The sequence below is a fragment of the Phaeoacremonium minimum genome, assembly GCF_000392275.1.
Source record: "Phaeoacremonium minimum UCRPA7 unplaced genomic scaffold PA7_03_scaffold_594, whole genome shotgun sequence".
NCBI lineage: Eukaryota > Fungi > Ascomycota > Sordariomycetes > Togniniales > Togniniaceae > Phaeoacremonium > Phaeoacremonium minimum.
Genome location: NW_006921496.1, coordinates 26,279 through 49,492, shown reverse-complemented (window position 1 = coordinate 49,492; position 23,214 = coordinate 26,279). Strand labels below are relative to the sequence as shown.

Here is a 23,214-nt window from a genome sequence, read left to right as displayed (position 1 = left end):
TTCTTGCAAGCTAGCGCGATGCAACTCGAAGTTACACCTCCTGTGCATTACAGTCTATCACGCATGCCGCTGCTGTCATTACAGAAATGCTTATTTCGTCAAAAGATTCATCTTCCTCGCTTTTGCAACGCATAACAAGGCATTATATGCTATGTCTGCAACCCAAACTGCTTGACTTATGAGCCCCCAAGATATCCTCCTGACCAGTCCCCATAATCTATGTATATTCAATATTTATACTGCCCGCTCGCGATATTTGCTATAGCCTCCGGACAGTTCGCGCAGGCCCGAGGGCCTTCCACTATTGCTATGTCGACCTATTTTCACGCGACAAGTTGTCCCGTCAGCTTATAACCTTTGCCACTCGTATGTACGATGTAATTAACTTATAGATTTGATGTAGACAAAGTCAGCGATCAAGTCGACCTTCTTCAACACGGCAATAGCACAGTCAATTCCAGCGGTGCCCAGGACATCGAGACAGGAGACTACCGTGCATCCATAAACTACGGCACCGGAAATGTCTTCGTATTCTGAGATGATGTTTCCAGCCGCATCTGTAACTATGTGGACGCTGTCCTCGACGGTGTCCGAGAGCTGATCAAACGCGTCTCCAATCTCGTTACCGATGTTTTCTACGCCCTGCAAGAGATCGCCAAAGAACCCACGCTGTTTAGTAGGGATAGTAGCCGAAACGGCCAGTCCTACAAGGACGGCAGGGAGAAATAGATGGCGAGCCTTCATGGCGAGTAGGTACTGGATTGGAGGCCAGAAAGAGCAATGAAGGAAACAGATAATGAAAGACTCCTGGAAGTGTGAAAGAGCATCAACAGACCTAGCGAATAAACAAATGCTCGTGTGCATCGGAATGCTGGTTGAATATGGACTGCTGTAGCTATGAATCTATATGCATCGTGATGCTATAGGGCTGTCGCTCCCAGATTCAGCCTGCTGCGACGACATTAAACCTTTGAATGCAGGTGCCTCGACGATAGCCCTTTGGAAGGACCCAGCCAGAGTATAGACAGTCAGAATTCAGTTTGCAAGAAGAGTAGATACACCGATTCACAAAAGACTTGAAGCATGCTGCTACAACGAAACCAACAATCAAGCTCCCAGCGCTTGGTAGCGTTCGTGGGTTGGCTGCTTCGTGTTCAGCCTCAGTATCATGGCCGGGCAGAGAGCCCACCGTCCCATGGGTCTACCCACGGCCAAAAACTAATAGGAGTCGAATTTCCAGTTCAGTCTCATATGAGACAGGCGAGGTCTAGTCGCTAGCCGGCCGATGCGGCGGCGTTGAACATGCGTTGTTCGTGGCATCTGGGCGCTTAGCGAAGCCCAAATTTGAACATGTTACCACTTTCCGACACAGTCTTAGCTTGTTACTATTACAATTGATGGAGAATTTGATATCATATATTGTACATTAATTCCGTAAGTCATCTGTCGCCTTGAAGCCACCATCTATCCTTCCTTGTCAACCTCTCATGGCCGTGATTGCTCGCCGACCCTGCGCCGTGTGTTCTCAAACGACCGTTAATGCGACCCGCGCCACCGTCGCATCTTCAGAGCCGCGGTGCCGCAATCAAATGCCCCGCAGCCTTAGCAACCTCTTGTGGTAGGAAGTGCCCAGTCTAAATCGTGCAACCAACCACTCTGTAGTGCCCATGCAATCGTTGCTACATGACATGAGGCTGCTTGTAAGTTGCGTGAGCTGCCTCGAAACTGCGGCAAGAAGGCCGTTTCAATCGGACCGGCAGATTAACGACGATTCTTTCCATTCAATAGGCGGTCGACCATCAACCCTCCGATCGTGGCTCCGGCCGTGTGCCGTGTTTTCTTCCTCCCAGGGTCTTTGTCTACCATGACGTCGATCGCCGCAGCACTAATCGCTGCTGTCGCAACTCTGGCACCTTTCGAGCCAACCCAACCACCAGGATTTTTACGCTGCTTGATAGCCTCTAGAGCGCCGGCGGTCAGAGCCGCCCGCACAGCTTGGTCTGTTTTCGCACTGCGGTCCATGCTCAGGCTACGGGATGACCTGCGGGACGGACTGCGGTGCCGTGTCGCGCTACGGTGCCGCCGAGTGCCGCCGCTACGGGTAGACTTCTGCCTTCTAGATCTTGGAATGTCATCGTAAGAGTCGTATGAATCGTAAGAGTGGTCTCTATAACGGTGGTCATTCCCATTGTAGCTTGAGCTTCGATATCGTACTGGCGACGGCCTGCGTCCTCGACCTCTCTGCGAGTCCCGGGTTGTTCGTGGAACATCGTCATAACCGTCGAGTGAATCTCGCCTTCTCAGGCGGTTTCCTCTTTGACTTGAGGGCATATTGAGTCTTGTTTGACTTTCGTGAGTGAATCTGTCATTCAATCCCTTCTGGGTGAAGAATCACACCACAGGCTAGGCAAACAGGATTCAATGGTGAATAGTCAATATAACTAGATTGAGATGCCTTGACGGCCGTCGAGCAGGATTGCACCCTCCGACATCATCCTGCTGTGTCTGCTACGTAATACGTCGCCGCTTTTTAACTTGGCGATCGTGCATTAGTGCTAGAGCACTCTGAGAATGTTAGTGGTTGGAGAGGGGAGCGCTGACGTTACGCTGGACACCGCCTAAGAAGGCGGTCATTCACACAGCCGGCACGACGAAGCCACATCCTGGCCGCCACTCCATGTCAAGTAAGTAGTCCTTGGTGGACCCCTCCGGTAAGGCCCCTATGATCTCATTGAACGGTCTGACAAGCCACGAGCGATGATCACAGGAAGCAAGAAATGGCGGCGTGCCACCAGTCACATTTTGCAGACCTTAGCACTCTTAGATATGAACATGAACACATAGTATGTCTTATCCTCGAGACACACCGTCAAAGTAAACCAGTCACCCTGTATTACTCGGAGCCTCACGCATGTGGTTGGCACAAGTGTGGGCATATGCTGCGAACATCCGAAAGTGAAGCGTTCCTCAGGGGCGGAGATGGCCTTGAATGGGTTACATCGAAAAATGTAGACCGCACATACACATGCTCCGGTTCTTGGTGATTGCCAATCTTGAAAAATGCCCTCCTACCTATCTGACAATTCCTTGGCACTTCTCGTCGTGGAATGATGTTGCCGCTTGTCAATACGTTAAGCAGTATCACTTCGAACATTTGGGGCTGCATGCGCTCTATTCACCTTCATTGATCTAATCTGTCTTTGCGGTGATCTGGTATCTTCTACACATTTCATCTATTAACCGCCCCCATTTATTATTTTCCTCGCCATACATAATCTTTCTGAGCCAGTCGCGAATCTGCAATGTATAGGGTGCCTTTAGGACACCATCCTCCACCGCTCCAATCTTGATGTCTGCGTCGCGATATCGAATTACCCCAACTGGGGCAATAAAGAACTGGGATTACCAAGTTAGACCAGTGTCACGAAGGCCAAGTGGAGAGCAAACATACTGCAGTACCAGTTACGCAGGCTTCAAGCAACCGCCCCTCTTTTGAGGCCTCAACAAGCTCACCCATTGTGATTTGTCGCTCTGCAACGTCCAGGCCTTCTAGTCCGTTGGTGCCATCTGTCAGTCGCTCTTTCGCTAGCTCCAGAACGCTCTTCCGTGTCACGCCGTCCAGGATGATGTCTCCAAGCGGAGGTGTCAGCAGCTCCGGCCGCCCACTCTCCTTATTCCGGATGATGACAAAGAAATTGCTGGCCCCGGCCTCCGTCACGTTATCCTCGGGGCCGAACAGCCATAGAACTTGAATGAAGCCTTGTTTGTTGGCTTCTTCCTGTGCAACAAGTGTTGGCGCGTAGTTCGCACCAAGCTGTCATAATGAATCAGCGGATGTGTTTCCAGAAAGGGCAACAATTCACCTTTGCGTTTCCGAAACCACCAGGCCACGCCCTGACTTGTCCATTGCTGCAGAGCAGCTTGAGCCCGGGACCAGCCTGTCCAAATTGTGGGAAGAGCACAGCGATGACAAATAGAAGAGCCTCGCTTGGTCTGCTAACGCCCAGAGCTGCACTCGTACCAATGATGGCTGGCCGAACATACAAGAAAGTACCTTGGTCTGGGAGCCACCGTGGTCCGTCAACAGCCAGAAAAGACTCAATCAACTTGGCTAATTCTATAGGATCGAAGTCAGGAAGGCCCCCTCGAAGCGACGAGACGCGCAGACGCGCACAGTTCAGCTCTGGACGAAAAAGTCGTAAGCGGTTGTCAGTTCCTCGATACGCCTTCAAACCCTCGAAACATTCTGTGCCGTAATGTAGCACACTCGTCGTCGGCGAAAAGCTGAAGTTCTCATACGGTCTAATCTCTGGGTTTGCCCAACCAGCTTTCTGAGTCCATGTCACCGTCAACATGTGGCTGGTCGTGTAACTTTGTGTGCGCCGGATGGGGTCATCTGCCGCTGGGACTGGGGGCTCCTTCCCCGGAGACAGGAGGGTCGTCTTCAGCAAGGATGCATCCAGGGGTTGGATAGTGGGGCCAAAGCCATTGCTGTCATTGATTGCAGAGGGCGCCATGACACTGCCTGTTGCTGGCTTTGAAGAGATGAGTTGGGACGGATTCCAATCACCCAATTGACCGCTGCAAGGGCTCGTATCAATAACCTGTAATGCAGTTTCGTCTCCTCGTAGATTCAAATTAACTAAACAACGGTTGTTTATAGCTAACATGATAAGGCCAACCCATTCCAGCTATTTGCATTCGCAATTGCTGGTTCATGTTTCCTGTGTCGATAGCGTGAAGAGGCTACTGGCGGCTCTGTGGTTTCCCAATCTAGTAACGAGGTACGGTGAAAGGGGAGAGCGGAACCCTTTAATTGCTGGTCTAGGCCTGTTTATAGCCTGCGATGCCATACACTTATCGCACGTTAGTTTGACACTATCTAGTCCCCGGTAACTAGAGGAGTAGTCAGGTTGTAGTCTTCTGATCTCTGGACTTTTGGCGTCTACCACGAGTCGTGCCGGCTGAATTGACAGGATCGACCGCGGAATACGGATCTCTGCGGGCCGCGCATTCTCCACCAAAAGATAAGTCCAGAGGCACAGGAGTGATAAGGCAAACGGCTCTGCATCTTTGACGGGAACTGGCCACTGATAAGAAGGCGACCCCCTACCGTAGCCAAATGCGGTAATCCTGTACGACGAAATCGCGACTCCATGGGGCCATTTACGAATTCGCGACGCATTCATCAAGGCCACGAGGGCCGCTCCAAGAGCCTCCATGACGGGGCCAGCGGCTTACGGAAAACTTTTCTACAGGATCCAGCCTGTTTGAATTACCTAAATTTTTGGCCAAGTCCCGAGCCGCACGGCACACGGCGCCATGAGCGAGAAGACGGACCCCGGCCACATGTTGGTGGCTGACACGGAGCCAAGACATAGCGGCTCCGACGATCACGACATGAAGAATCCCGCGTCCACCGGATTCAATGATGTTGAAGTTGGTAGTGCTGAGATTGAGGACTCGTAAGTCTACTTACATTGTCTCGAGTTGCCCAAGAACTCGTCCATTCATTCCACCGCGCACTAACACCATGGACTTCTTAGGCCGTATCCTGAGGTCAGAGCCATTGTGCCACCCATTGACGACCCAGAGTTGCCAGTCAATACTTTCAGAGCATGGTTCCTAGGATGCGTCTCAACGCTTATTTTCTCGGGACTTTTGCAGTTCTTCCAGCTGCACTCCCCACCCAGTAAGCACGTCTCGTACCGACTATCCTAATTGTAAAACTACAATACTGACTGGACTATGGTATAGTCTTTCTCGCAGCCTATCTCGTCATCATCGTGACCCTTCCAATCGGACACTTTATGGCCCGTGTTCTACCTGCTCGAATCTTCAATGTCTTTGGCTACAAGTTCACTTTGAATCCCGGCCCATTCAACCATAAGGAACACACAATCACGGCTATTATGTCGAGCTTGGTCGCTGCGTTTGATAACGGTTCTCTCGCTTCCGATGTATACGTCGCTTTTGACAAGTTCCTCGACATTCCTATTGATCCTGGCTTCCGATTCATGTTCTTGTTATCAACACAGGCCCTCAGTTTCGGCTTTGTCGGCATTTTCCACCGATTTTTGGTCAGACCTGCCTTTTGCGTTTGGCCTGGTGCTTTACCAACCTGCTCAATGATCTATGGCTTCCATGACAATAAATTTCATAATGCTATTGCCAACGGCTGGAAGATGCATCGAATGAAGTTCTTCTGGTTGGCGGTTTTGGTTTCTGCCGTGTGGCAGGTGGTGCCGACTTTCTTGTTTACGTCCCTTACAACATTCGCTTGGATCACATGGATCAGACCAAATAACGTCACTCTGAACCAGGTATTCGGCGCAACTTCTGGTATGGATCTGCTTCCACTGACCCTCGACTGGAATCAAATCTCTGGCTACTTGTCTTCTCCTTTGATTGTGCCATCTTGGGCTATCTGGAATGTTTTGGGGGGGAGCGTCCTTTTCCTATGGATCATCTCGCCTGCCCTACACTGGCAGAACGTTTGGTATGGCCGCTACTTCCCATTCTCATCTTCTGGCACATTCGACAACACTGGCCAGGCGTATAACACCTCCCGTGTCATGAACCCGGATTACAGCATCAACAACGATGCTTACTATGACTACTCACCTGTGTTTCTCTCTACCACTTCTGTTCTTTCATACGGCCTTGGTTTCGCATCTGTTACCTCAATCCTTGTGCACACATACCTATATCATCGGCACATGCTTTGGAGCGCCTTCAAGGCTGCATTCCGTGGCACAAAGGATGAGTCAGAGGATGTTCATGGCCGTCTTATGCGAGCGTATAAGCCTGTTCCTGAGTGGTGGTATGGCATTGTTCTTGCAGGAATATTCGGTATCAGTGTCGCCTTCCTGTATGTGTACAACACTCAGCTGCCTTGGTGGGGACTAGTTGTCAGCATGCTTTTAAACGTTGTCCTACTTGTGCCGATTGGCCTTATGAAGGCGACGAGCAACATGACCGTTAATACTGGTGTTCTTGCAGCCCTCATTGGTGGCTTCATCTGGCCCGGAAACATGATGAACAATGTCGTCTTCAAGGTGTTCACTCTCGTTTGCACTTTCCAGGGTCTTGGCTATGTTCAGTCGATGAAGACGGGCCATTACATGAAAATTCCACCAAGGGTTACGTTTGCTGCGCAACTTATCGCGATCATTATCTCATGGATGGTCCAGACGGCTGTTAATTTGTGGGCAATGGGCAACGTCAACGGTATTTGTACCCCTTCGGCAGATAACAATGTGAGTAATCCATTCAGCTTTACTAGTGCTAAACATACTGACCTTAATTGCAGTTCTTCTGTCCTCTGGCGAACGGTTACGCCGCCAATGCTGTCTTCTGGGGTCTTATTGGACCATCGAAGCTTTTCAAGAATGGGAGCATGTACAACAGTATGCTCTGGTTCCTGCTAATCGGCGCCGTTCTACCCGTCATCATTTACTTCCTAGCTTTGAAGTTCCCTGACAACAAAATTCTTCAGAAGGTACGTTAAATTGCCATGTGTCAATTTTCAGTCCATTGACAATATTGCTAGATTCACACACCGGTCATCTTCTCGTCTACCTCATCCATTCCGCCTGCTACGGCTGCGAATACCATTTCTTGGGCTCTCGTGGGACTTGTATTTAACTGGACCATCAAGCGCAGATTCCGCGACTGGTGGACCAAGTATAATTACCTGCTCTCGGCCGCATTGGACTCGGGCCTGGCTATCACCACATTCCTCGTCTTCTTCTGCCTGACTTATCCGGGTGTCGAGCTTAATTGGTGGGGTAATACCATCGCCTACACAACAGCTGATGGATTAGGCACGGCACTAGACTCTGTTGCTCCTGGTGAGACGTTTGGCCCCAAGAACTGGGTCTAACAGGACTAGGGGTGATTTGACATAGGCAATTCCTTGAGAAGGATGAGATGATGATGAGTAATGTTCTAGATTGTTATGCTACGTTCGTGAGTTAACACACATCTAATTTGATGTTGATATTCTTTTCGGCTTAAACTTGAACATGCCCATGCAGTAAAACTATCAAATCTAGGATAAGACCAAGCATCGACATGTTTATCTTGTTACATTCCCTCGGAATACTATGACTAATGCTCCAGTTATCCTTCCCTTGTATCTACTCCTCTGGCCAGAAGTCTTCAATTATCTCGAATGCACTGCGGATGTGTCTCTAAAGATGCGTTAACAAAGATCTTCCATAGGAGGGGGGCTAGGGTTATACCTCGGTAGACTCGACTGATAAGCCGCCGATATGAGGTAGTAATGACACGCAGTCAAGTTCTAGTAGCTTGGAGCTGATCATTGGTCTACTCAAAGTATTAGCTCCCGATGTCACAAAATGAAACAGAGGGCTCACTCGTTTTCGTAGACATCAAGACCGACACCGCCAATAATTCCATCCTCGATGCCTTTAATGAGAGCTTCTTCGTCGATACATTTTCCTCTCGCGACATTTACAATGCGTACCCCTTTCCTCATCCTTCGTATCCGCTGCTCATGAATTATGTGATGTGTCTCTGTCGTGTATGGACATGTGAGAACAAGACAGTCCACATCAGGAATCATGTCGTCTATCTTGCTGTACTCATGCACGCCGTCCTCGTCGACGGTAAATTTCTTGCCCTTCGGCGCATCATTCCGTTTCACGCAGCACACCTGCATCCCAATGGCAGCCAGCAATTGGCCGGTCCGTTTTCCAATTTTGCCATAACCGACGATACCGACAGTCTTGCCGTCTGGGTCAACTCCTACTCTCGATGCTGCGTGCATGGCACCAACAAAAAGTTTGGGAATCGCAGTCCTCGCCGCTCTCTCAGCGGAACTCAATTGTCTGAAAGCGGCAATGGTAAGATAAAGCGCAACGGTGGATGTCGAATTTGTCCCACCAGCCGTTCCGCAAACCATGATGCCACGATACATATTGCCGGATATGTCCTCCTTGTCAAGACCATGACCAAGATTTACGAGTAACTTCAGTGTCGGTGGCACTTTTGGAAGTTTGGCAATGGAGGCTGTCCATCCTTGCGGGAGGCCGGTGGTGGCGTGAGTCCCGAGTCTCAATATTCCCGATACTTTGGAGAGTGGTGAGGAGTCGGCTTGGAAGTCTAAGAAGAACTGATCTTCCGAGGTGACAGAATAGCTGAATATGTTGAACCGGGATCGGAGCCGCCCGAGAAGTGGGTCAATTGACGGAGGCAAGTTACCTAGGTAAGCGATGACAGGGAGAGACGGGTCCGCCGGGCCGGACATATTGGAGCTGTCGTCAACTGAGCCCATGGATTGCGACGAAATGGAACAGATATCAGACTTATGTCACTGTGTCTTTACACGTCTCTGTGACCGTTGCCTCCTTTTCGTGTCAGCCCCAGAGCCATGTGAAACCTGGCGATGGTTCGTCTTAACTCTTTAACTAACGAACTTGAGGGCTCGTAGAGATGACATGTTTAAAGTTGGCTTTTGAGTCCGAGAATCAGTCGGTTGATATTGACAGCCAAATCCTATCGAGGATAGGTCTTGCATGCATGTATTGAGTTGCTAGTCGTATCTTGTTACCTATTGAGGCAACGGGCAGGAACTAGATCCTTCTTAGCCTAAGCGCTAGAATTCAAATATGCTGAACTATAAAGTGCAGCGAAAAGAAAAGGTTTCGTAATATCATTACTGAGTTCACGCCCTGAAGCTGGATCCACTAAGGGTTTAGACGAAGATCATACAAGAATTAGTGATGGTATTCAAATTCACTGGAGTCTAACAACACATTGCGACCTTGGCTGATGATGTGTTTTGCCGACAGAGTAACAGTCTAGAATTCTTCGCCAGCTAGCCACTGGTTGAGCATGTAAAGTGATAGCTCAGGCTGATTTAAGGGCACCATATGGCCAGCATAGTCATACGTGACGAATGAAAATCTCGCTAGCTCTTTCTTCCCGAGAACAGATGCCTTGACCTCCTTCATAGTTCCCGCCTGCACTTTCTCCCCGTCTCGGGTCGCGTACCAAGGCCGTAACTCTTGAGCCACAAACTCCGCTTGGCCGGCCCAAGGCAGTCTCTCAGACCATCGTAAGTTACCAGGCGTATTACATGCCAAATCAAGATTGCCGTTATAAACCAGGACATCAATGCCCTCCTGTAGTACATAACGGACCTCCTCGGCCGTATTGACGTACAGATCGTTGCCCGCAGTGAACATATTGTGGATGTCCATGCTCATTAGGCTGAAATTTGCGACCGGTGCTGGAACATCGAGGCTTGACCATACAGACGGCGTGTTCATATACCTTTCGATATCCAAAACACCTAGGTAGCAGAACTGGTCCACTTCGCATGTGCGAGTGATGTCGAAGGGATCACGGCCACCGCCGCCGGCCTCCAAATCAAAGAGGTTTCGGATCTCGTCAATGCAATATTGATCGGCCGCGTGGCAGAGGATGGGATCAGAATATGAATAGCATGCCTCATGAAGGTATACACAACGCGGAAGAGCCTCTGCAATTTGCGTGCATCGTGTCTCATTGAATACTGGTTCTGGTACTCCAGCTTTCGGCTTGCAAAGGGTCTCATAGTATCCCCATGTGACATCTAGCGGGGAGACAAATCCGTCTCCTAGCATGATCGACTTTAAGGGGATCTTGAACTCAGGAGCGATGCGTGCCGTGTTGTAGCGGACGATCTCAGCTGCAACTGTGGGCACGTAGTGACCGCCGTAACTCTCGCCCGAGATGTGAAAAGGCAAACTCTTCAAATGCGGAAAGACAGAGTAGAAGATGCGAAGGAACACATATGTATCTGCCGCTGCAACAAAGGAATCTGAGGGCATGTCTACACCCTCATTTGTATAGGAGAACCCAGTTCCGGCGGGCTGATCGATAAAAATCATCGAGGAATTCATGGTCCATGAGAATTTATTCCTGTAAGTGCCAGTGCCATCCTTGTTGATCAAGCATGGTCCCAGCTCGAGCATCATGCCTGCACATATGTTAGTTTGCATCGTTCAGTCTGATGGACGATGCAATTTACCGATAAGGCCACTGCAGCCAGGTCCTCCGGTCATCCATAGATTCAATGGGTCATTTGTTGGATCATTCAAACTCTCGACATACCCTAAGGTAGTTAGCAACGTGGAACTGAGTAGGGGCCTATCCATGGCTTACAGAAGAACAGGTGCTTGCCGCCGGTGTCCAACCACCCTGTGTATTGTTTGGAGCCTGCATTACACAGCTCATCGCTTTGCTCACGAATGCGGATTGAATAATCCGGATGTTCGGGTAGACTGAATGTCTTGAAACCTGTGCTAACATCCCCAAGCACTTGTTGGTTGAAGGTAGGGGATGCAGTGGCCAGAAGCGGCACGCATAAGGCCGCCAAGGTACCTTTCAGCACGGACGACATGACAGCCATGTTAACGAGGTGCACACTGCTGGGACCTTGATCGTTGTTGCTAGCTGAGCCTCCGCAAGTCAGAGAGCCTCAACGCCCAAGGATTGCGATAACGGCGGTTAAGATACTGTACATGTAGAAAGAACAATATTCGATTTCAATAACAGCGACCAATTAGGAAAATCGGCCTGATGATAGTGGCGGTGGGCCAATTGACAAGATGAGGCGGGTGCCCGCCGTGAGTTTAAGCGACTAACCCAACACGGCAATTCTGTACGATGAACATTCGAGATAAGCTGATTTACTCTTTTGGGCAAGTTACGAATAAATGAACATAATTGACATAGAGGAGTGACTAACAGTATCGTGAATGAGAAGGAAAACTTTAACACTAGACCAGAGTGGCAAGGGGGTTTTGTTGGCCAAGAACAGGGCAAGTAGAACGAAAGTGAGCCTGGAGAACGCATTTACTTATCATAGAACGGTATAATGTGAGCTGCCGCAATTCTTTCGGCCTTTCGTCTTCTATCTCTCCATGTATCTCCCCACGCCACAGTACCTCGACCCTGGCTTGACGTGACATGCGCCACACTAATGCGCCTGGAGCATCATGTCTGTCCAGGTAGTGTTTCAGCCTCCCCTTACAGAAGAACCAGAGACTCTTGAGCTCTTTAGTGTAGCTCCAGTGGCTGGCAGTGCAATTTTGCTGTTTGTGTTCTTCATTCGTCGGCTTCTTCAGCATCGACAAGAGAAAACAGCCAGGTATTTCTCATTAGCACACATTTTGATCAACATACTGGCTATCCTGGGGGTTGGAGCGCTCAGTATCATCTCCGCATTCCAGGCTTTCTGCTACCAAGCAAAGCTTGCCGCTGGTATATCCACAGCTATTTGTGTAAGCTTCAGAGGCTGATCCCATTTAACAGCATGAAGCAGTTTAACATGAGATGCAGGGTTTGACTCTATTGCTACGATTCTACTATCTCATCTCATCAAGGCATCGTAGAGATATTCATCTGGCTGCAAATGCCTTTGCCTTGACGAACTTCGTCTTTTACACTATTCCAAATTACATTCTACCTCTATCTGTTGTCCAACCAGGCCAGCCCAGCTTCTATATTTCACGGCTTGAAGCAGTTCATATCATTTGCAGTTTCTCGGTGTCCGTTATCATCCCACTATTTACCCCTTTTCATTACGTCGTTCCCATCGATGGCTCACCACCACATCCATCTGCCACCTGCACCCCAATCACACGATGGTGGAGCTACGGTTGGGCGAGTCCGTTCATTCTCAAAGCCTATCGCTTTCATGACGAAGTGACAATTGATGATCTTCCGCCACTAATGCCAGGAAGTGATCCCGTGATATGGTCGGAAACGTTCGAGGAGACACGATCGAAGACGACCACATCGACCTGTGCGCTATGGCATATATTCAGGCCACGGCTTGCTGGGATGGCTTTACTCATGATTCTTTGTGGATTGGCCGAGTTTATTGGAGCGATTGGGCTGCGCAGTCTACTCCAGCATCTTGAAGGCTCGACCAACACCACAAGCTTCAGGCCATGGTTTTCTATCCTGCTGTTTGGCATCTCGCCTATTGCTCGCGGCCTCTGTATGCAAACCTTCGAGTTCTTCTCGACACAGACTATTTGCTACTTCAAGGGGCTGGTTATTCATACTGTTTATCGAAAGCTTCTGCAACAAAAGCCGGGCCTGCGCCCAGATGTTGCTCAAGTTACCAATCACGTTGCCGCAGACATCGACAAAGTCACGACAATTCGGTACACCATTATGGCAGGGTTTATGGTACCCGTCGAAATTGCAGTAGCCAGTGTCCTACTCTACCAGACGATCGGCTGGTCATATGTGCCGGGCCTTTTGACGATTCTCGTCACTCGAATTCCCATCTCGTGGTGCATTAGCGCCTTTCAAGGAGTCGCGCAGACACGAGTTATGGCTGCCATAGACTTAAGAGTGCATCGTGTCAGCGAAACCATCAAGGGTCTTCAGACTATCAAGATGTTGGGCCAGTCATCTGCTTTCACAAGCTGGATTGGCGAGAAGCGAGAGGCTGAGCTGAAAGCTATCTGGCAAAAGGCAATTGTGACAACTGCATCCGAGACAGTCTCATCTGCCTTCGTGCTCGTGCCTCTGGTTATGTCTCTGGGCATCTACACGCTCGGCGCGGGACAGCCCCTGACTCCTGCAGTTGTCTTCACTGTGGTGGCCATATTCAATACCTTGAAGTCAATGCTGTCCCTAGCAGTTATTGGCGTCAGTACCTATGCGCAATCAATGGTCTCATTGAAACGTGTCGTAGTATTCTTGGACCGTGACCCAGAGAGTCTTCTAGAAGCTTGCGAGGAACCATTTCAGGTTGGCGAAAGGACGTTTCTTGGCGCACGGCGGGCAACTATTAGTGTTGGTAAAATAGAATGCCTGAAGCCAATTCTTAGCAACGTCAATTTTGAGTTGGTTCGTGGTGGACTCAATGTCATCACGGGCAAGACTGGGTATGAAATACGACTCAATGTGGAAAGAAACCAGCTAACATGAATTTAGATCTGGCAAATCCACCCTTCTTAAGGCGCTGATAGCTGAACTTCCCGTGGTAGAGGGTGAAATAACCATACGTTCTTACTCAACGGAGGTCATCTCTTATGCCGGTCAAGCCCCTTGGCTACAAGGTGGATCTATCAAGGACAATATTCTCTTCACGTCTCCATTCTCAGCCAAGAGATACGAAGATGTGATACGTGCTGTCTGCCTCGAAGTCGACTTCCAATCGCTTCCTGAAGGTGACTTGACTGAAGTCGGCGAGTCTGGTGGCTCCCTTTCCGGTGGCCAACGAGCCCGTGTGGCATTGGCCAGAGCAATTTACGCCAATACGAAGACAATTCTCCTGGACGATGTATTGTCGGCTCTGGACTCCTCAACCTCGAAGTGGATTGTTGAAAATTGCATTCTGGGGCCCCTAATGAAGAATCGAACTGTGGTCTTGGTCACAGAGGACCCAAAGTGCAAGGAGTTTGCCGAACTCGAGATAGAACTCGGGGACGGGAGTGTTCAGTGTGTGACGAAACGAGTGGACACTGTACTCGAGGTTGCAAAAAACCCGGAAAACAAAAGTTTGCTGTCGACTCTATCCGGAGAGACGCTCAGCGTCAGAGAGGGCAGCGTCGCATCAGAACAGGATGCGGAAGCGACTTCGCGTCCATCCAAATCAGGCTCCGAATCGCTCATGACTGGCTTAATAGGCCGATTATATATGCTGAAATACCTAAGACTGTTTGGATCTCCTGCATTCTTAATCTTGCTTTGCGCCCTTATTCTCACGGCTCAGGCATCGGATGTTGCGTCGTCGTTATGGCTGATGCGGTGGTCAACTGAGTCCAGAAATGGCAATACCGCTCCATGGACTTCTGGCACGACTTTTAACCTGACGATATATGCCGGCATTGGCGTCATTCAACTGACACTGATATCTCTGGCATCCCTCATTTTCTTTCGTGGTGCGCTTCGTGCAAGCCGCATAGAGCATCTGAAGATGTTGATGTCTGTGTTTGGCGCAGCGTTTACCTGGATTACCTGTACGCCAGCTGGCCAAATTATGAACCGCTTCTCTTCCGACATGTTCTCTCTTGACAACACGGTGACGGAATTGTTGAAGCAGGTGGTTGAAAACTACTTGTCTATCGGTTTCCGTCTCGCGGCTGTGTCTTCCATGCTTCCCGCCTTTCTACTTCCAGCAATCGCTGTTCTCACGATAGCACTTTACACAGGTCACGTCTACCTGCATGGCTCGACTGCAGCGAAACGTCTGTATGCTGCGAGCCTTTCGCCTCTGCTTTCTAACATATCTGACGCGGTGTCGGGTATTGAGGTCATCAGAGCTCACCGTGTGGAGTTTGCTTTTAATGTACACTTCTTGCAGGCGTTAGAACGTTACCTTCGCGCATGGGAGGCAGTCAGCGCAAGCCAAAGATGGCTGGCTGTGCGAATGGATTTTTTCGCCGGTGCAATCTCGCTCTCGACCGCTACCCTGGCAGTGCTTTCCAGCAGTGCAAGCCCTGCAACAATTGGGTTTAGCATGACCAGCTCGACCACATTGTGCACTGCTCTCCTCTGTAAGTCTCGTTCACTCCACTACCCATGCCAAAAAGCATACTGATAGTATAGATGTTGTGTACCTCTCAAGTCTTTTGGAGGTTGAGATGAACAGCTTTCAGCGAATTGAGGAATACGCTCACACTATCCCACAAGAACCTAAAGTAGTTGCAGGAGCTAACCCGGATCAAGACCTCACAAGTTGGCCATCACATGGCCACTTAGAAGTCGAGAACTTGACGGCCGGATATTTGTTGGATAGCGAGCCAGTTCTGTCCGGAGTTGATCTAGATGCACGGCCATGTCAACGCATCGCCATCGTGGGACGCTCTGGTAGCGGCAAGAGCTCACTCGTAGCTAGTGTCTTGCGTCTTGCAACCAAGTTCAAGGGCCGAGTGGCAATTGACGGAATTGACTTAGACACAGTTGACGCCGAGCACTTACGGCAGGGAGTAAGCTTCATTCCTCAGAATCCGACGCTTTTTGAGGGCCAGCTACGCTTCAATCTTGACTTCACAGGCACTGTAGAAGACGCGGCACTGCAAGGCGTGCTGGATGATGTGCTGGGAAACACTGACAAGCACTGGTCACTGGATCAAGTAATCACAGCAAATGGGGCCAATTTATCACAGGGCGAGCGCCAACTTATAGCAGTCGCCAGGGCTCTTGTCGCCGACACGAAGATCGTAATAATTGATGAGGCGACTGCGAGTCTCGACGAGGCAAGCGATCATCGCATCCAAAGACTTCTGCGCGAGCGCCTGGCCGACAAAACGTTGCTGGCAATTGCACACCGTTTAGCAACAATCATAGACTTTGACATGGTGTTGGTGATGGATAAGGGACAAGTAGTTGAGCGAGGCAATCCTCAGCAGTTGGTAGACTCTGGCCAAGGCGAGTTTTGGAAACTCTGGAAAGCGATGTACAGTAGTAACACGCCCAGAGAAGGCAGGAGTTCGTAGATCATAGTAGATAGAAGCGGATTGAAAGCAAGTTAAAGAAGGCTATTTTCGTAGAGACCATGGGATTTCATTGAAATTAACCTAGCAGAGGAGGAATGTTTCAATGTTGCCGTCGGATTTTTAGCCGCCTTCTCGCCGGAACTACAGTAGGTTGACCGCCAAATGGCATGTTTTCGGCAGTCAGGCCTTGGAAGAGTCGTGAGGCCAGCTTCCTAGTGAATGACATTCCTAATTGGTGACTGGAAGACTGGAATATTAGGTGCGATAAGGGTGGGGATCGACATGTTGGTCGCTGTCTTTGGAGGCTACAGTAGCTTTACCGAGTAGTGGAGAAAGATAAGGCGCTGAGGGGATGGCCAGATGGTTGTAAAATCTACCGGATCCCCTTCCGGGCTCGCCTTCTCCTTCGAATTCTTTCCATCGCGGGACATCCATAACGATACCCATAAATACGTCCTCTCCAGGCCTTTGGGTGGAGACCAGGTGCGAGGCTCTTATAACTCAAGGCTTTTCAACTTCACATGCATCGTGGCCATGTCCCATACACCGCCGTCAGACTCAGAAAATGGCCAGCAAGGTCCTCGGCGTCGGAATGTGGTGTCTCGTGATCGGAGTGGTTGCTTCACCTGCCGAAAGAGGCACTTGAGATGCGACAAGGGTAGTCCTGAATGCCTCAACGTAAGTTCTGCTCATCACGCGTAGGCCTGCTTTTTTTGTATTCGATGCTAACTCAATTCCCACCAAAGTGCCAGAGGGTGGACTTGAAATGCGAGGGTTATGGCGTCAAGTTCGCCTTTCGCGACCAAACTTTCTCGGTCACTCAGAAATCACAGGGCAAGGTCCCAACGCGGAAGAGACGGCGGACACAGCCCACTGAGAAACCTGCTCCCAACCCAGAGCCATCATCTATGAACTTGCTTGATGAGGTAGATGTTTCTTCCATTTATCCCCTTGGGAATAGCAATGACAATCGTCCTCAATCAACCGACGAGGTCATGATCATGCCGGAAAATGAGGACTGGATGTGGCAAGACCTGAGTCTAGCCCAATCATTTCAGGATAATAACAACAGACAATTGCACCTCTCTGGATCAGCCTTCTCCATGATACAACATCCAACTTTGTACACGGACAGGTTCGGTGGAATGGATCTGTATGCTCCGGATGACTTGTTCTGCTCCTCGATATCAATCTCATCTCCGATCTCAATGAACACGCCGCCCGCTTATCAATGCTTTCAGTCACCTCGGGATCCGGAGTATTACCAGTCTGTACTCGAGGATAAGGTAAAGGGACTGGCGACTATATTACCTCTGAAAGATTTTGTCGCGGATGACAGACTGTCGGCCCCTCATCTTTACAGTGCTGCACTTGCTCTGTCCGCCCTGAACTTCCCGGATGAAGAGTCTCACTCGCCATCGACAGACGAGGCGTCGTCGCCAAAACGTCACGCACTACGCCACTACGCTACGGCACTCCAAACTCTTCACAGCATCTTTCCAGATACTGCTGCTGAGGCCTTCCGCGATGTTGGTCTTGATGACCTCCTTGCTTGGCTCCTTACACGACTCGTGCTGGCTAATTTTGACTTGCGCTGGGGATTACTTGCCGCATGGCGAGCCCATCTGAGGGCAGCAGGTAGGGTTTTGAGTGCTTGGCATAGCAGAATTATGAGCTCGCCAAAAGGACGTCCGCTAGCCCATGCTTTCGCGCGAATGGCGTTACTGGTAGAAATGCAAAACGATGAGTACTCGGTCACTAACCTCAACAACATGAACCCCGGCGTTGCTAGCGACCTTGCTTCCATGATGGAGCTTTCCGACTCTCCACGGGATCGCCTCCTTGTTCTAATACAGGAAGTCAGTAAACTGGAACTGAAGTTTCGATACAGACCCAACCTGAATGAGAAATGGGCAATGAAAATGGAGATGTTGGAGAAGCAGCTCCTCGCATGGCAGCGTCGTCTCCCCGCTTCAGAGCTACCTGTCGATACTGGTCTCGAAGAGCCGGTCGCGTTTCCGCCCGACCCTTCGTACCCGTCCACAGCCGCGCCAGTCGACATGACTCCCCTCACCTTTCCCAATTCTTCTGATCCATACACTGCCGCTGTCAATTATGCCCACTTTCTATGCGCACGAATGCGTACTCGCACCCGGTATTTTGACGGAGCAGATAGGCTGCAACCGTCAGACACTGAGAGAACGGTGCGTCATATCTGTCGGATCGCGGCCGGTCTTTCGCCTGCAGCGTGCGGCCAAGCGGACGCGTTCGGTCACGGCATGATGCCAGCAATCGTCGGTGCCTACCGGTGGACACAGAACACCGGCATCCGAAGCTGGATAGCGGGGTGGCTTAGCGGGTATGAGGCCTTCGGACCACGGGAAGGCATCTGGAATGTGAGCCAGGCGAGGAGGCTTTTGAAGTTCATTGATGCAGAGCTTGTTCGGAGGAGGCGGCTGGCCGGTAACTGGGACATAATCTCCGCCAGGGTCGAGGAAGATGATGCTCTTGAGGAGGACGAACGTGTGTGGGACTGCGCCATTAGTAGAGGATTTGGAGCATTGGACTTTGGAGATCGGGAGCACTTGAGTGGGAAAGAAGCAGAGAAGATACCTTTCAGGATCATCCTGCATTCCCGATCCAATCAAGGGTGGGCCACGGATCATTGTATCGTGCCATGATAGGTCATTCTTTGCTTGATTGCAGCCATGGCCTGTTTTGATTGACCCTTGAGGCCGCATTGTTATCTGTCCGAAGTTGCTAGGCCTTGCCGCTCGTATAAATTGAAGCGCCACCAAGGTGTCTGAGACGAGTCCGAGAGAGCCGCCCAGAAGTCCGATCGGCTTCTGTCTTGTCAGCACTCGAACCGGCGTTCGAAGAGAGTCCAAACGAACGGGGTTCGGCGGCTTAGAGCTCCGCGCCCAAAGTCTGGTAATATTGGTGTACTCTCTCAGTGCATATAAACAGCACATCCGGCTCTGCCTTCATGAAGTCGACATTGGATAAATTGGCTTCCAGCAATTGTCTCAAACTCACTTACAATCATACATGTGGGGTTGCAACGTGATTAGTGTATAATCTCTACATCTTCATCGTGCCTCGAAGCGCAATCATTCACTGACCACCGCCTTGTCCATACCTCAGACCAGAAGAACACGCTGTTTCATAAGGTGACTGCACCATGGCTAGTTCCGTCATCCGCGAGCGTGGTATCAGATTTATTGTGTCTGGTCAAACGGGACCACCTTTAGTTCTGTTGCCGGGCTGGCCTCAGACCGCGGAGGCATTCTTGCCCCTTTTCCCGGAGCTCTCGTCAAGGCACCGGGTGTTCGCTGCAGACCCACCCGGACTTGGCGGCTCGGATGCTCCGTCAGGGGACTACAGTGTGACTAACATTAGCAATATTCTTCATGAAGTTATCGCTGCCATGCTCAAGGAACCGGTACATGTCATTGGCCATGATGTGGGAACGATCATTGGGTATGCCTGGGCGGCTCAGTACCCAGAGCAAGTGCTGAGTCTCACCATCATGGATGCAACACTCCCAGGGGTATCTCGAGGCCTCCCTTTCCCACTCCCACATGAGGTCAACAACAAATTATTTCAGTTCTCATTCAACGCTCTCCCCGACCTTCCTGAGATTCTTGTTGAAGGAAAAGAGGGCGCCTATTTGAATTGGCTTTTTGACACCAAAGCGACTCATCCTGAGCGTATCACCGAGGACAGCAGGAAGATCTACATCGAAGCATACTCAAAGCACGGGGCTATGTCCAGGGGCTTTGAATATTACCGAGCTGTTCCGCAAACTAGTTTACAGATTCTTGGCTTGGCCGAAAAGAAACTCCAGATGCCTGTTCTGGCAGTAGGGGGGGATTTTGGCGTGGGAGCTAAGATGGGTCTGGTAGCCAAGATGGTAGCTGACCATGTTCAAGAAGTAGTGCTCGATGACTGTGGTCACTATGTCATGGAAGAGCAGCCCGAAACTCTCTCTAAGCTCCTTCTCAGCTTTATTGCAAAGAACACAAAACCTTAAGAAACCACAGGAGCAAAGGCAGGTCTGCATTGAGGCACGGGCAATTTCTTTTCGAGTCTATGGGTTACATCAAGAAGATTCAGCCAATATCTACAACGAAGTTTATACATTCTTTCACAATTGTGGCTGAAATGAGTCTCCATTACTTGACATGAGCAAACCAAACAAGACTGCTAGGATTATATTACCACTCAACTGATACCAAGACCCCTTTTGGTCCATAATCAATCTGAATCAAGGAAGTGGATATACAGTGATGATGTGATTTTGCTCACTCTTGGCAATACCTGCGAATTGCTTACCTCCAACCTTTCCTCCCTTGGCGACATTAGCGAAGCGGGAGTACTCGTCGTTGGAACCTGGTGCTTCGAAGACGACGTTGGTATGATCCACATCAAACTGCCATACACCACCCGTCGCAGCAGAATGAAAATCGATAATAAAGCCAGTGTTATCGTCCGCGAACGAGCCGCGAACACCATTAGTGTCATTCTTCAACTGTATGGTCGCCCAGTCCTTGCCGTTGTCGGCTTCCTCTGATGAAGCTCTGACAAGCACCTTGCCGCTCTCCTCTAGGTATCCGTAGACATGATACCGGTTTGAGATTGGCGAGAAGTACTTCCAGAAGACAGCAGAGTACGGCTCAGTGACGATGCGAACCCACCACCAGTGATCAGCCACGAAATCCCAGATGAAGGGTCCCCAGTTGCGATCAAAGCCGCCGTACCCGCTGAAGGACAGCTCTGTGCCGGAAAGGGTAAAAGATGTCTTGACCTTTCCAGCGGGGATAGCCTCGTTCCAGTAGATCAGGGGTGCCAGCTCAACACTCGCGCTCTTCGAAGGATAGTTGGTACCATCCGGGTAGCGCGGGTGGGTGAATGATGTCAGCTCGAAGGTTCCATCGACAGTGTTGCCCTCGATACCAGTGCCAGCGATTCGCACAATGAAGTTATTGTCGTCCACGCTCTTAAACCAGCAGTCCGTGCAGGCTCCGCCAGACCACACCCCCTTGTTCTCCCAGCCCGCCACACCATGTTTGCAGTCTGTGACGTTCGAATTGTCCGCGAAAATCATGGTAGAGAAGTGAGTTCCGTTCCCCCAGACGGCATCAACGGAAACCCGAAGAGTTCCAAGGCCTGCAGCAAGGAGCGATGGATCCCTGAAGAAGACGAGCGTGACAGCGGCGTCGCCGCTCTCGGAGACACCATCTGTATACCAGTACTCCCAAGCTGTTGAGTTCAGCTCCTGGAGCGTCGTGTTAAAGAAATGGGTACGCGGAGAGGTGTCAATGGGAACTGAGCCGTTGGCCACAACGCCATTCGCAATTGTGCTAACGGTGCAGTCCTTGCACGAGGATCGAACAGTGGCCAGCCCAGAAGCCAGACCGGCGAGGATGAGACAAGCGAAGCCCTTCATGGTATTGGTAAAGACCGACGTAGGTGAGCAAAGGCGACACTGGAGAGCTACAGTCCCAACATATCGACTGACCTGTCTGCCCTTTATAAGACAGCCCCTGTAGGGCTGACAGTAAGACGGCCGTTGAGACCACGATTGTGGCTTGTTTGTTTGTCATTGAATTGACCTATTGGGATGCGACCCTGCTAATTGGGACCTATTCCCAGGGAAAACGCGAAGGGATGTCTGGGCTTGGGGGCCGATGCTATATTACTTCTGCGGCATAAGGCGGCGTGACTTGATGAATGCTTTTCTTGATTTTTTTACGAAATTGGTAACAGAGCATGGGCATGGTATGTTCTGTATTAGGTAGCGGCCTGCACTCTGCCCCGCTGGCTTGCCATGACAAGTCCCGTGCTTCACACAATATGTCTTGATTCGAATGCGAGTTAGAATGCGATGCGCAAAACTTGTTCGGAGCTGGCGGATGGCAAGCGAGAACTGTTGGTGGGAAGTCGCTAGGTTAAAGAACTGGAGTAAGCACTCTACCGCCAAAGCACACGGAGATCCGTGCCATGTCGTATAATCCTTCCCGCCGATGGGATCAGGGCCGCCTAATGATCCTAATTTCATTCAGCAAGTATGAAAGCCCCTCAGCCAAAGTTCTCTCTAGCGTGACGACGTCCGTCCTTTCAAGGCTCAAGACATTCTGACATCACCTTAGACATTGAGGTTGACCTAATTATGGTACATGAGGGCAGACTCGCCACCGCGTTTGGTACGTAGTCATTCAAAAGAGAGCAATACCGAAATTTGAGTGAGATGCCTAATCTCTACTGCCCCCAAGAGTTACAATCGCTATGTCTAGCAAACCAAAGAGAGTGTTCATGCCTTAGCTGTCTCACCTTTGAATCGAGGATGCCTTGCCCACTCCAGCTTACCATCCTTTCTGTTCTTCTCCTCCACACCGTCCAGCACGACACCATTCTTCATCTGAGGCGAGAGTACCCACCGCAGCAAGGTGAGATCTCCACCCAAGTGCGGAAGAACATGCACATCAGCAAACTTCAGGGGAGCCCAGCGCCAGCCAGCGGTTCGTGCTGTCAAAGCCGCTGTCCTGCAGTCTTTACTCGTGGGCCCCTCCCTCTTTTTCTGAAATGCTGTCAATGTCCGATTTATGGCTGAAAGTGAAGGCTCGCTTTGATTTTGGAGCAACTCTACGAGAGAGTTCGCCAGAGCCACCGCATTCTGTATGCCGGTGTTGAGACCCATCGCCGCCTGCGGATCCTGCTTATTACAAGAGTCGCCGAC

General features: G+C 50.3%; 5 protein-coding genes across 5 annotated transcripts; 1 reads left to right on the top strand and 4 right to left on the bottom strand.

Annotated features, from left to right (window-relative positions):
• Positions 1 to 381: 381 nt before the first annotated feature.
• UCRPA7_8428 (hypothetical protein) lies at positions 382 to 744 on the bottom strand (the record flags this gene model as incomplete). Its single annotated transcript, XM_007920941.1, has 1 exon — positions 382 to 744. The coding sequence occupies one exon, from the start codon at positions 742 to 744 to the stop codon at positions 382 to 384; it is 363 nt and encodes a 120-aa protein (XP_007919132.1).
• A 2,445-nt stretch (positions 745 to 3,189) lies between these two features.
• On the bottom strand, positions 3,190 to 3,907 carry UCRPA7_8427 (putative branched-chain amino acid cytosolic protein; the record flags this gene model as incomplete). The annotated part of the gene is made up of 3 exons (XM_007920940.1): positions 3,190 to 3,396; positions 3,452 to 3,814; positions 3,881 to 3,907. The coding sequence occupies 3 exons, from the start codon at positions 3,905 to 3,907 to the stop codon at positions 3,190 to 3,192; spliced, it is 597 nt and encodes a 198-aa protein (XP_007919131.1).
• Positions 3,908 to 5,400: 1,493 nt separating this feature from the next.
• UCRPA7_8426 (putative small oligopeptide opt family protein) lies at positions 5,401 to 7,885 on the top strand (the record flags this gene model as incomplete). The annotated part of the gene is made up of 6 exons (XM_007920939.1): positions 5,401 to 5,465; positions 5,547 to 5,692; positions 5,758 to 6,080; positions 6,324 to 7,259; positions 7,313 to 7,501; positions 7,553 to 7,885. 6 exons carry the CDS (start codon positions 5,401 to 5,403, stop codon positions 7,883 to 7,885), a joined length of 1,992 nt encoding a protein of 663 aa, XP_007919130.1.
• Positions 7,886 to 9,827: 1,942 nt separating this feature from the next.
• UCRPA7_8425 (putative carboxypeptidase protein) lies at positions 9,828 to 11,422 on the bottom strand (the record flags this gene model as incomplete). Its single annotated transcript, XM_007920938.1, has 2 exons — positions 9,828 to 10,990; positions 11,176 to 11,422. The coding sequence occupies 2 exons, from the start codon at positions 11,420 to 11,422 to the stop codon at positions 9,828 to 9,830; spliced, it is 1,410 nt and encodes a 469-aa protein (XP_007919129.1).
• Positions 11,423 to 20,742: 9,320 nt separating this feature from the next.
• Positions 20,743 to 21,924, bottom strand: UCRPA7_8424 (hypothetical protein; the record flags this gene model as incomplete). Its single annotated transcript, XM_007920937.1, has 1 exon — positions 20,743 to 21,924. One exon carries the CDS (start codon positions 21,922 to 21,924, stop codon positions 20,743 to 20,745), a length of 1,182 nt encoding a protein of 393 aa, XP_007919128.1.
• Positions 21,925 to 23,214: the final 1,290 nt, after the last annotated feature.